The 14978-nt window shown below is 39.3% G+C and overlaps 1 protein-coding gene across 8 annotated transcripts in view; it reads right to left on the bottom strand.

Moving 5' to 3' along the window:
• UBR3 (ubiquitin protein ligase E3 component n-recognin 3) overlaps positions 1-14978 on the bottom strand; it is a 672099-nt gene that overhangs the window by 162418 nt on the left and 494703 nt on the right. For all 8 annotated transcript variants that reach the window (XM_029605729.1, XM_029605732.1, XM_029605733.1 and 5 more), the window contains one exon: positions 3301-3401. In XM_029605729.1, the coding sequence (XP_029461589.1) occupies positions 3301-3401 (101 nt within the window). The remainder of the gene's footprint in view (positions 1-3300; positions 3402-14978) is intronic.

Here is a 14978-nt window from a genome sequence, read left to right as displayed (position 1 = left end):
GCGTCCCCAGAGCGACTCGACACTGTGATCCGCCATGATTCACAAGGGCCTAAGGGCGTGCGCACGGTGCGGCCCCGACTGATGTACCAGCAGTGGTGCGAACCTCTGGTATGACGTCATCAGTACCGGATATATAAGGTCTTAGAAATCGCTAACTAATCGAGTTAGCAAGGGTTACTCTTCCTAAGCTACTCTGCCTCCTCGGACTTACCAGGGGTACCCGCTCCTCGGGGGCCTCGCTCTCTCTTTGTTTTTCAGGTCACAGCCAGGAACCAGTACTCGCTCCTCGAGGGCCCATGTTCCCGGACTGGTTGCTGAATACTCTTTCTGCCTGGAAGTCATCGCTGCCTACTACACCAGTGAGTTATCTTCTCTCTCTCAGAGCTTTCCCTGGAACCAGGTACTCGCTTATCGAGGGCCTAACCTATTCCAACACCTGGACTACTTCTAGAGACTATTGTGTGAGTGTTACCATCAAGGCTCTGTTCCTGAACTCTGCATACCCTGTCTACTCACTATATTCAGTTTCTCTACAGCTCAGTTATCCAGGATCGCTGTTCCAGTACCTGAGGGACTACAGCCCTGCCGGGCACTTCCAGCTCACTACTGCCACCTCTGGTGGTTCAATATACTGTTTAATAAAAGAACTAGTGTGTGTCTGTCTCCATACTCTGAGCCTGACTGGTGGTCCCTCTCGGGATCTTCCCCCCAGGGGCGTGGTCATCTGCTACCAGCCCAAGGATCCACCCACAACTACCTCAAACACCAACACACTCTTTACAGAATTATCACACACTGCATTCTGTACAGTGCATTATAAATACCTACTTCATACGGTACACGTAAAGTAGGCACCATTTTCATTGTCCAATTGTAAAATCTTTTAGTAACTGAGTGATACAATATTTTATCTACAGCATACAGATTTTGTTAAATTCTTTTAATTCAAAATTTCAGTTTAAAATTTAAAATCTGTTGTATGACAATTACAGTACATACAAAGATATGAAATATACTAGCACGACATACTATATACAGAAGGCATAAGTAACATTGGAAAAGAAAAAGGAAAGAAAGCTGATCAAAAAAAAATGAATCTCTAGGATATCTTTAAAAGTTATCTATATATGTACATATTTTAGCCTGGTACTTTGTATTTTGAACAAACAAAATACAAATATCTGGGGAATTTGCATATTGGCTATTTTCAAAATAGTAATGCTGCATACTAGCCAAATATTAGTCGTATTAAGGCAAGGCATATAATCAATTTCGCTCGCTAAATAATCCAGCAAATTATTTCACTCTTGATTCTCAGAATTGCTGAGGGGGGGTGTTGCTTTGTTTTTAAATAGCCTTTCCAATATTTTGAAGAATCAGTTTTAAAAATAGCCAAGAGTACATTTTTATACGAGTATTAGGAAAAATTGAATATGATACTTTCATTGATGAGAAATAGCAAATGAAGCATCAAATTCCAACAAGATGAGACATGAACAGAAAAAAAAATATTTTTCTAAAATTAAGCATAGAAAATAACTAAGAAAACATATTACACAAAATACACTTATTCTACACTGAAGAAAGGTATTTTAGCAGTTTTAAATTGTTTATATAAAAGCACAAACGCCCAGAGGTCAAACAGTACATGACAAAACAAAGGCAAAGGACAATAAAATGTGCCATTATTTTCAAATAGTGCACTGGGCTTTGCTGGAACACACCAGCTCCTAAGTTAATTTCAAATTAACGTATCACAACCGATGCTGAATTGCCAAACAACAGCATCCAGTTAGTGGTTTTTCTATGCTTGGTGGATATATGGCCAATTTAGGCAAAGGAAGACAACACTCTGAAATGGCTTTCAACTACTACCTGGTACTTCATTAACATTAAAAGCATAGAGAAAATCCTCAAATAGCCCTCTTAACATAAGGAATTGAAAAGCTTAAAGTACCACCTTTAATGTTTATACAGGGACCACCAACAGAACTGACCAATTGTAACTCTTTCATTTGATAGATGTAATTTTAGGACTTCTTTAACTGAAAAGTTCTCTAGGGCTTAGTCTCTGCACAGTATAAATAAACATGCAGATCTAGGTAATGAACCCAGTAGAGCAATTAAAAAAAAGCTGCCCCAGAGAAATTCCACTGTTTCTGTTAAGTCTGCAGTTTGAGCTATGGAAAGTGGACAGCAAACCAGGAACATAAGTCTCAAACTTTGTTGCACAAAAGTGTTAAAATAATAGAAATAAAAATTCTGAGACTAGATGTTTACTTATGCATAGCTCTTGTTCTAAATATTATAAGCAAGCATGGCGATCCTTTTATGCTTTATATTCTGATTCAATCAAAGATCATTTGAAAGTGTTGGGATTTGCCACTCAATGATGCAGATTTTTTTTTATATGTTATATTCTTTGTTTTTTTGTTGTATATGTATGTGGGATGAATGGGTATTTTATTTGTGCGAACGCCTACGTCTTATTTGTATATTTGTAAAAATGGTTGTGTTACATGGATTCATGTATATTTTCTATTGATACACTATCAGTTTTTGCACCATTTGATTTTGCATCCTTCTTATATCAAATATATGAATTTTTTTTATACAGTATATGTACCTATTATCAAAAATGAAATGAAAAATAAAAATTCATGAACCTACTACACAAGAGACCATACACTGCAATTTTAAAGTACTGAAGAAATATATACACTGGAGAACTAAGGAGACTCGTGAAGGATCCATAGTATTGTAGTCACAAACTTTCCTGAGGAATACAAGATAGCCTAAAAAATATTTTCAGCTCCTAAGACCCCAATTTCAATATTTATATTATATATTTCCATTGTTCATGCACTGATTCTATCTGCTGCACCTACTGTAGTTACTGCATCACAATAATTACCATGTGAGCTCCTATTACTCAACCTGAAACTCCAAATTTAAAATAAATTGCTATCTTGCATTCAATTCAACTTGAAATATTGAACTGCCTGCCCCTCAATAATGAAGAGCTTAAGGTCAGGGAAAGGACATGATTTCTCTTCTAAAAGATCTTAATAGGTTTTTCTTTCCAGACAATGTGCCTTTACTGGATTGGATGGCTGATATACTGAGTTGACAGTGGTCCGACTGACAGATAAGTCAGTCAGACCACAGTAAAAGTATCTGTTCAATGCCACGTTTCCTAGATAAGGCAGAGTTATTTTCAGTACACACAGGTACATCCATTTGCACTTTTTCTTTATTGTAACACAAAATCACCAAGACATATTATTATTATTAACATACCTTTGTGCAAAGGTTGGGGCATTGTTAAAATCTGGATAAGTAAAAGGGATGAGACATCTTTGTAAAGTACTGGAACTTCTGCCTTCTCTTCATTGCTCATTCTGTAAATATCAATACAACAATCATTTTCCATCCAGAAATTCATCTTGTGTTTACTGTCTATGACTTTCAGTAGTTAATCCTTTCAGTAAAACCGTATGAAGCCAAAGTTCAAATTATGCTCATGAATTTTAGTACTTAACATATCTCCACTGAAATAACTTAAGATAAAAACTTAATATTTGTAAACAAGTGCTGGGGAGGGAAGAAGTCCCATTCATTGCATAACAGTGATACCTAATGGTCAAATTCAAGGTGCATATTACCAGGTAGCTGCAGTGCATGGTTTTTGGTCAATGGACTATAGTGTAATGAGCTGTCTAGAAAGGAGGAGGAATTAGAAATGAGGGAAAAGGTGGGTTAAAGCCAGGTAGTTGTGAATAAAGGCTCATGGTACCATAGATTCAGCAGCATTTTATCCAAAATCTTTTAACTATTCTTTGAATCTAGAGAATACCAAGTTGATCTGTATTTCAGTGTACCTCTGAAATCAAAATCTGTGGCAACAGTATTTTTGTCTTCGTATTTACCTTTTCTATTCTTAAATCAGAAGGGCTACATTTATAAAGGAGGATATTTTCCTAGGAGTAGGAATTTAGCCTGCAGAAAAAATAGCAAGGTATGTACTGCTAAAAGTAAACTGTACCTTACAGTACAAGGATTACTTGGATATACACAAAAGGAAGGTGAGACCCATGAAAAACACTTCATAACACAAAATGAGTCAAAGGAGAGACTTCCATCATATGCATTAATGTTTCATCTTTGTTTATCAATGTTATCAGAGACCATTTCCACTGATAACAGGAGACTGCAGTTATATTCTTTAAAGGATGCTAGTTGGTATTTATAAACATTAGCAAAGAGCTGGCACATGCTAACAGTGTTAATATATAAAGCCTACTGTACACTCTGCAAGGGTCTGATTTCTAGTGCCACCAGCTGGGCCAGGAATTACAATCACAGTAGCAAGTAAAATGCTTTCTGGAAAGATAACCCCCTTGGAGAGTTAAAAATTCCTGAGCAAGAGGTTTAAAAGCATCCCAGCTCACATATTCTGCATTAGCACAACAGTCAGCACTGATTAAATATCCCTCTGAGTCTCCCAAATGAAATATACAAGAAAGGGAAAAGGAAATGCAAAAAGTACAGAAGTGGGATGACCTCTAAACAAGCTAATAAATTAACTTAATGTTATGGTACTGTGTCATAAATAGAAATACTCAAGATAAGGCATGTTGAAAGACATGTCACTTGGACCTATCATAAAGAATAGCTTACAGGTTAATTTTAACATCCAATCACATAGACGAAAGCATAAGTCACACCATACTGTTGCCACTCTGTTAGCAAAAAAAAAAAAAGCAACATTATCTGTGATGGAAGCAAAAGTAAGGAATCCAAAGTAGCAAGGGCTTTTTATAATGTAAAGTTCTACAACAATATGAACCCCCAACATAACAGTTCTTCTTATAAATGCTAATCTAGAGGACAAAACAGAAAATATAAATAGGTCTTGCTAAACTTTTGTTTTCTATTTATATGCCTTCAATGGTTTCTAAAATATATTTTAATATATTTCTATAAACATATTACTAAAATATATTTATATATATATTTTTATTTATATATATTTATAAATATATTGAATATATTTCTAAAATATATTCAACGGTTTCTAAAATATATATATTTTTTTTATTTATTTAGAAGCTTTTATATACCGGTAATTGTGGGGACATCATACCGGTTCACATAATAACTGAAAGCTTGGAAAGTACATTTCAACAGGGAGAGTAACTGGGCGAGGGGGTAACCAAGAAGCAGTAGGAAGGAAAGAAAACAAGTAAGTCATAACAAGATGATAATAAATTAACAATTTACAATTTACATTGAGTATCTCCTTGGAATAAGGGGAGGGCGGTCAACTGGAGGGGGGGGGGGCGGGCTACGGACTAAGAGGGGGGGGGGGCGGGCTACGGACTAAGAGGCTATTAATATAAAATATATTCCCCTCCCCCGTCCATGTTCATTGTATTTTCCATCTACCGTTTCATATAAACTGATATGATGTACCCACTAATATTGGTATATAAAAGCTTTTAAATAAAAAAATAAATATTTCTAGTTTTATTAATATTTTCTATATTTTGATGCTTTGTATTAGTCTGTTTGATAGCTTTCTAAATCGCTCTAAACTCCATTTTCGTTAGATTGCTCTGCCCCAGTGAATGATCATTTGGTCCGTTTGATAAATTTTATTCTATACAAGGAATGCTGTTTCAGGGCATGCAGAAATAGTTAATCCTATCAGTAGCACAAAATGATCTTGTACTATCATAGAAACTTTCAGTTTTACAGGCTCCTACTTTTCTCAGGCGGTAGCACTCGTTCAAGATTTCAACATTTTTATTACAATTACTACACCAAACAATTAAACGGTAACTTTCAAACTGACATGCGTGCGCAAATCTGCGTGCATTTGCCGGCGCGCGCACATGGACGTGCCGATTTTATAACATGCACGCACACGTTATAAAATTGACTACCCATGTAAAACGTGCACACGATTTTATATCGACACACTTGTGTGTGCGCAAATCTAGTCTCGAGTGCGTAACAGGGGGGAATTTTAGTAGGTACACGCGTTGATGCAATAGGGCTATTTCCCAGTTCCCTCCAATAAAGGAGCAGAATTCCTAAACCCCCTACTTAACTTGCCTCGCTTTTAACCTTCTAGCTCCAACCCCTAAAACGTTGCTGATAACCCTTTTTTTTTTCTTTATGCATTTTAACAAAAAATCACAAGATACATTCTTGTAGGAAAATACAGAGAATATTTCTAACACAAAATGGAAAAAGGAAAACATTATTCCTACATAATTAATATACATTCTCTTAATTTAAGTCCTCAGAATTTTGGAGGGTGGATTTCACAACCTAAAATATGTATTTTTACTTATTAAGGAAATCATACACAGTTTTCAGAGAACCAATTATTTCTATGAGGGACTTAACACAGTACTGTTCCCTACGGGCGTCGGCAGAGTTTTCCCTATAAGAAATTGTGTAAGCTGTGGGGGTTCAAAAAACGTAAGTATTATTTGCATATTTTATAATATATTTACATGGGTATTTGAGGAAAAAGGACCCCCCTATTAACAGCACTTGTGGTTTCAAGAGAAGGAACCCTTCCTTCTCTTTTGAGTATCGCTGATAACCCTTTTATTTTTTTAATTTAACTACTTACATGCTGTCCATAGCAGAAGCAAGTTATGCACCTGTGGGATTCTGGTGCGCGCTAGAGCACATAACTGACCGCCCATGCCTCACCCCTTTTTCGCCAAACCTTTTTTTATCTGTGTACCGAGAGATACTGCATGGCTGCGGGCCTCTTAAAATTCATGCAGCCCACGTGCATCCCAATCATGCGCATATCTCCCAGATTTGCTGCACATAGGGCTTTTAAAATTTGCCCTTTAGTGCCTCTGATGTTCCCTTTCAGTTTTGGAAATTCATATCAGCCTCCTCTAGTTTTCAGAAGTACGACATCACCTGCAATGAACTGTAAAACTTTCAGGGCTCTTAGAAAATGAGACAGTAAACTTCTTGCCTGCATTTTATTGTTCTTTAAATGTACTTTTTGATTTTTGTCAAATAAGTCATCCGAGTTTTACCAAAATGATTAAAAGACTTAAAACAGAAGGATAAGAAGTTTTATTTATTTTTGTGCCTTATTTGAAAGATTTTTTATTATTATTATTCAAAAGTAGATGCAGCACCACAGGTGAAACAGAGGGTCTCTCCAGTGCCCAGGGGCCAATGTCTGTGTTGCCTCTGCCCCCGCCTCCCCTTTGTAGAAATGCTTGTGATCACAGAAAGTCACACTAATACAAACCCCAGAAAAGAAATGAACTGACAGACTGTTCTGAGTTGCCTAAGGGGCAAAAGCTTCTCTGTCTGCAGACAAGCCACCAATAGAGTTTCCTTTGCCCCTTCCCTCTATGGTACTGCAAGCAAACAAAAACAGCCTATGATAAAGAATGAGACAGAGTCAAGGACTGTGATGTAACATTTCTAAAAGCCTTCCAAATTTTCCTTTTCTGACTATCGGGAAAAAATATGCAGTGCAATAATGTAAAAACTGAAACATATAACAAAATCAAGAAATATAAATCATTCATAATAATAAACCATACTAACAGTATTTCAAAGCAGGTAAAAGAGCATCTAATAAATAAGAATAAGGATAAACAAAAACAACTTTAAACATTTCCATAAACATCCATAAATATTTCAAGGCAATGAAACTAATAAGGATACATTTTCCTGTCTTTATACCTGGGAATTTTTTATTTTAAGTCGTGGATAAATGGAGAGGAGGAGGGGGAGCAGGGGAGGAGGGAACACACAAAACTTTCTCTTCTCTTATATACACACAGACATACACAAGCCTTCTACCCTCTTCTTCTTCCCCTTCCCTCAATCACCCCTTCTTCACTTTCCTCTCAGTCATTCAACCCCACTTCTCTCACTCTCACTTCCCTTCCCTCCCAGTCACTCACCCTCTCACTCACCAACCTCCTAATCACTCCTTACCTCCCTCTCCCCCACCCCTTTCTTTCCCTCACTCATAACATAAGAACATGCTGGGTCACACAATGGTCCATTGAGTTCAGCATCCTGTCTCTGATTGCGGCCAATCCAGGTCACAAATACCTGGCAGACTCCATAAAGTAGATAAATCTCCTCTTCCTCACTCATCATCCCCAGAGGCTACAAGCTCTCTCTGGTCCCTACCCTCCTCATGCCCAATAGTCACACACTCTATCAAACCCCCCTAATCCCCAGCAGTCACTCTCTCTCCTAATCCCATTCAATTTCCCTCATCCCCAGCAGTCACTATCAATCTGTCTCTATCAATCTCTCATTCCCACAATTCACTCCCTCTCGCCATCCCATCTTTTTCCCCTCTCCATACCCCCATCTTCAGCAGTCACACACTTTCTTCTCCTTCAACTGCAGCAGTCACTCTCTCTCCCTCCCCTCCCCTGTCCCCAGTAGTTACTCTTTCAGTTCTGGCAGATGTTTAGGAACAGTAAATCTAATACGCAAAAATAACCAGAAGAATCACCAGGTAAATCAAGTACAAATAGAAAAAGTTGATCCCCACTTATGTGAATAGCATATATCATACATCTCTCATCTAAAAATCAATTATGTCTCTGTATTAAGAAGCAATTATAAGAATATAAGATTTTTCATACTGGGTCAGACCCAACGGTCCATCGAGTCCAGTATCCTGTTTCCAAGAGTGACCAATCCAGGTCACAAGCACCTGGCAGGATCACAAAAGGTCAATAGATTTCATGCTGATATCCTAGGGACAAGAAATGGATTTCCTTAAGTCCACCTTAATAATGGTTTATGGACATATGGTGTGCAAATCAGAACACAAGGCCTGGTGTCAAAGAATCTACTCAGAGCTCCCAGAGCATTTTTTTCTTTTAATCATGAAATGCTTACACATCCATTGCTCTCAAGCTCAAAAATATGCATGTAAACAATGTTTTGCAGTCATCATGAGTTTACAAGAGTATAACATATGCAGATGGACACACAGAAGATGGTTCTTGTAATTCAACTGTGGCAATCAGTAAAATACATATTGGTGACATTGCTGTACACTTTCACCTGTGAATTAAGTTTTTTTTTTTTCATTGCCTTCAGTTGAATTAAGAGAGCTTGTCGAAGCAATCATAGCAGCTGAAATCCAATGACAGTGGGGCTTTTATAAATGCATGCATACCAAATCACCCATATTGGCAATCAATTTCCCATTTACAAGCAGGAAACACAAAAACTACCTCCAGACCACCAAGCTGGATCCAGGTTTAGTTGACTGCACAGACTTTTCCCTACACCAGGGAAGTCTATAGACCAGCGGCGTAGCCAGAATTGATTTTTTGGGTGGGCACAAGGCATGCAGGTCTACTAGTTGTTTTCTTACTCATAAATAATGCCATATACTGCACCCTAGAATGGCTTTCTAAGTAGTTTGCAACAGCCATTGTGTGTCATGTATGAAACTTTAAAATAATTTACTTCAATTATTTCAAGTAAAGAAAACAATCAAATCCAATCATATCATAAAACAAAAATTAATGTATTCTTTCATGAACCATCTTTGCAGAAACCCAGAAATCTTCATAAATACAATAAAATATAATTAATCATCAGAACAGGTGCAGCGCAGAGCTAGGGCAATTCACATTACAAGTAACATGAAAAAAAAATTCAAATTCTGGTGTCATCTCAACAAAAAATAACCCTCCACTGCTATTTTGTGAAGTAACAAACTCTTGCAAAGAAAGAGGCATCTGGAACCTTGCCCTGACACACACCACTGACTCTCAGGATTCAAACAGCAACCTTATGAAAAAGCAGCAATGCAAATACCACACCAGGCCCTAGAACATTAGTACATCACCTACTGGAATAACAGAACAAGATGGATTACTACTACAGAGAAACTATATGCTAGAAATACTGCATTTCCGTCACACACAAAGGCAAAACTGAGACTGACCCTTACCTAATATAGAAATAAGAGACTATAAATTAGAAACAGAAACATGCAGATAAAGCCAAAATAGAAAGCCTGAGAAACTAAAATTTCTGAACAGTGGAATACTTAAGAAAGAGCAAAATACAAAAATGTAAGAATGCACATTCCCAAAGATGACATATTTAAATTGCTAACATCTCTCTCTCTCTATATATATATATAATATATATATATATTTTTTTTTTACCTTTGTTGTCTGATCTTTGTATTTTTCTAATCAGTTGGTCCTGGTCTCTTTTTCCCATTTTTTCCCTTGTCGCTCATTTCCTAATTCCTCTTCAGTGTCTTTTCTACTACTGTCTTCTTCCCTTCCATACACACACATATATACATACCGTACATGCTTTCTTTCACAGACTCCCTCACACACTCAGGCTCTCACTCTCGTATGCTCTCCCCGCCCCAAGCTAACATTCTCTGCAGACATACATACAAGCTCTCTCTTTCTCACCCCTCCCCAGGCTTATATTCTTATGCACACACAGACGCACATCCAGGCACCCATTCTCATCCACACACACAAACCCATACTCCCATTCTCACCCACACATACACATATTCAAGTTCCCATTCTCTCCCACACATACACATATTCAAGCTCCCATTCTCACCCACACATGCACACATTAAAGCTCCCATTCTCATCCACACATACACACATTTAAGGTCCCATTCTCACCCACACATACACACATTCAAGCACCCATTCTCACCCACACATACACACATTCAAGCACCCATTCTTACCCACATATTCAAGCTTCCATTTTCACCCACACACACAAACCCAGACTCCCATTCTCACCCTCACCCACAAACCCAGGCTCCCATTCTCACCCATATATACACACATTCAAGCTTCCATCCTCACCCACATATTCAAGCTTCCATTCTCACTCACACACATCAAGACTCCATTCTCACTCCCATACACACCCAGGCTCCGATTTTCATCCACACACACACCAAGGCTCCCATTCTCATCCACACATACACATTCAAGCCTGTGCACAGTTTCCGCTTCCTCCCCCAGAGCAGGAAGATCAGCTGGACTCTCCTGCTGCTATTGGCCTCCTGTTATCTTCGGGCCATACGGCCAAACGATCTTCTGGGTGGGGGGAGCGGAAGCTGTGCACGGCGCTTCCGCTCTCCTTCCCCCCAACAGGAAGATCGGTCGGCCGTATGCAGGAGGCCGGTGGCAGCAGGAGAGGCCAGCTGATCTTCCTGCTCTGGGGGGAGGAAGCAGAAGCTGTGCGCGGCGCTTCCGCTCTCCTCCCCCCCCCCCCCCCCCAAACAGGAAGATCGGTCGGCCGTATGGCCCGAAGATAGCAGGAGAGGCCAGCTGATCTTCCTGCTTTGGGGGGATGAAGTGGAAGCTGTTCGCGGTGCTTCCGCTCCCCCCCCCCCCCCCCCCCCGCAAACAGGAAGATCGGTCGGCCATATGGTTGCAGGACCGCTTCCCCACGTGTGCCGTGATGGCGAGCCAGACATGGGTTCTCCTCTTCACTGTCGCGGGGATGGGATCCCGCGACAGCCTTGCAGTTCCGGTGTCAGTTGGGTGGGCTTGGGTCTAAATTGGGTGGGCAGCTGCCCACCCAGGCCCACCCGTGGCTACGCCACTGCTATAGACACTGCCTCATTGACTTTCTCTCAAACGGGCAGTGCCTTTGCCTTCCCTCTCAGTCACAACCCGCCATGAGCCATGACTCATCCCTCACCCTCCTTGTCTTCCTGGCCTGCCGGATGTGGGAAGTCCACTGGCAGGTAACTACCTGGCCCACTGCTAGGCATCTAGGCCGCCAAACGGGGCCTCTTCTCTCTGGCGGGGGTAAAAACCCTGCAACACAGCATCACTGTGCAGGGTCTCGTCTCACTGGGCAGAGCTGCACAGAAAAGTGCCACCTGTTTTGCTGCCCATTCAAATAATTACTGTCCTGGTCCCTTCTCATTCAGTTTTTTTTTTTAAATGTTTAACATATTTTTTGTAATCAGGGACAATACAAGGATATTAGGCACAGTGAATCCTACAGCTTTGTACTCAGCCTTCCTCCACCACTGCCCTCTTCACACACTATTTAAAGTTATGCATTTATAATAAAAGATTTTACATGAAAAAGCACACAAAGTACAGTCTTTTGAAGTAAAAATATCACAACAGCATGTATATTATATTTACATGTACTTTGGTGTCAACCAGAAAAACCCTGCATAAAAGCCAAAGACACTTGGAATACATATGGTATTAGGACTCTTGTAATGTATATTGTGTATGAGTTTGGTCCTCAGAAAGACATAAGCAAACTGAATTACAATTATGATATAATAAACCACCTATTCCAAAACAGCACTAACTGCCATTGCTCAAATAGCTACAACCTTGCCTATGAAAAGGTGATCCTGCAAACATTACACCGGGTCCTAACACACCAATACACTTCCTATTAGGAAAACAGAACAAGCCAAGCTGCTATAGATCCTTACATAGAAATGACACATTAGCAGAATACTTAACCCTCAGCCACAAAGACAGACCTCACCAAATACAGAAAAAAGTATACATGGAAAAGTGCAGGCGAAAACTGGACTGGAAACCAGACATGTCTCTGTATGTATGCACCAATGGAAGAACAGAAATCTCACCATTCCTCAGAAAATATTAAACAAAATCAAGAAAAATAAAGTATCAATCATAATAGTAAAACCATACTAATACACAGAATTAATATTTCAAAACAGCTGATGAACAGATCATCCAATAATTAAACTTTTTTAAATTTCCCAAACGCCAATAAAATACTTCAAAACAGCATACACAACAAATTACATCCGATTAATTAAAATGAGTAAGGATTAAAAAAAAAAAATCACTCACTCTCCACACCTGGGAACTTTTGACTTCCAGTCATCCTGAAATTGTCGTGGATTAGTGGGCAGAGAAGAGAGGTGCACAAACGTTTTCCTCTTATACACATATATTTATCCTCATACACACCCAGACACGCACACTTCCAAAATTCAATCATACACATTTACAGACACACACACTTGCTGGCTCCCTCTCTTTCAGGCACACACCCACAGGCTCCCTTTCTCTCAGGGGCACACACCCACACCCATAGGCTCCCTCTCACTCAGGCACACACCCACAGGCTCCCACTCACTCAGGCACACACCCACAGGCTCCCACTCTCTCAGGCGCACACACCCACAGGCTCCCACTCTCTCAGGCGCACACACCCACAGGCTCCCACTCAGGCGCACACACACAGGCTCCCACTCTCTCAGGCACGCACGCACACACACACACACACACAGACACGCAAAGGCTCCCTCTCTCTCAGGCACACACACACACAGGCTCCCTCTGTCTCTAGTGCGCATACACACACTGGCCCCCTCTGTCTCTAGTGTATACACACACACACACACACACAGAGGCTTCCTCTCTCAAGCATGTTACCTAAAACATCTCTTCTCAATACGGCTAAACGTCTGCTTGTTGTCAGACTGCTAGCTACAATGAGATTGGGCAATTCTCAGCCAGCTTTTACCCATGGAAATTGCCCTCTATATTCTCTTTTAGAGACAGACTGTTCTTATATTGAGTTCTACAGAGGGAAAGATACAATTTTAACTTTGCTCTTTAGAATACAAACAGTACAAGCTAATATTTGTTCTCAAATGAACATTACTGTACTGCTTTTCCAAAATTTTGAATGAATTTTTTTAATTTTTCATCTTAAAACAGGTTTCCTCTGGAGATCTGAAAACATAGAACAGATTGCTTAGCAGTTTCAAATTTATGAAAATTAATTAAGTTACTCTAATAATTCAAACAAATCTTCTTGCATGAAAGATGTTTAACTCCATGTGCCCTAGTTTTCTCCTGCACACTTCCTTTTTTCAGAAGATACTGACTTGCACTTGCTTTGTATTTTCCATGGCTATGACAAGCAATGTCAAGTTTAAAATCTCATTTTCCTGCACAACTTACCCTGAAGCTAAATGATTATCTTACATTTTAACGTCACATCACTGTTCCATGCACCCTTCTTTTATCTTACTTAACTTGAAGAATAAGCAGCTTTTTGCGCAGAGATCTTCCAACCTGCACCTGAAGTCTGATTTATACAGCATTTTGAATAGTAATGAGAATTTAATAAAATGAACATTTATTATGTTCTGCTAAAACAAGTATGGCTTTAGAGTAAGCTAAAGACTTGGGCAACATTTATTTTGTTGGTCTACTACCTGTGCCTTAAAATAACCTAAATTATTCATACCTTCACTGGCAAAATGTTAATGGCAAATAATAAAAACAAGTATCGTCATCATTTATTTATGGCATGCTTTTCCAACAGGAGAGTTCAAGGCATGTTATAATTAGTATAGAAGATTTCAGATACAGTATGTAAATAGAACAGGATGTATGACTGTGTAATTTAACAAAAATGGTGAGTAATTGTGGGTATTAAAAGTGAAAAGCACTTTACCAACAGAAACTCAGAGACCTATTCTATCTGTAACAGTGCAGGCAGATTTGAATGCATATTCACTGGAAGCCAGTGACTCAGAAAAGCAAAGCTTTAGTCAATCAGCTAATCCCTACCTCAGAGGAAGGCAAAGAACAAGCTGCTTTTTCCATTCTTATTCACAAACCAATGAATATCAATCAGTTGCCACCCCAATGGGATGCTCTGGGTTCCGTTTGGTAACATTCTAGCCCTCCCCTGGTCAATATGCCCACATACTTTTGAATTGTCATCACTTTAGTTTATTAAACTCTCTTGATCAAATATAAATAAAACACAGCAACATCTGTTTCACTGTCATCTTAGCGACATAAAAGATTAACCTTGCATAAAATACGAAAGCATTATTTCTTAGGGGTAGATTTAAAAATCTGCGTGCACATGGACATGCCAATTTTATAACATGCGTGCGCCTGTGC

The sequence above is a fragment of the Rhinatrema bivittatum genome, chromosome 6, assembly GCF_901001135.1.
Source record: "Rhinatrema bivittatum chromosome 6, aRhiBiv1.1, whole genome shotgun sequence".
In the NCBI taxonomy this organism is placed as follows: Eukaryota; Metazoa; Chordata; class Amphibia; order Gymnophiona; family Rhinatrematidae; genus Rhinatrema; species Rhinatrema bivittatum.
The sequence above is the reverse complement of the archived record's forward strand: the minus strand, read 5'-3'. Positions and strand labels throughout refer to the sequence as shown.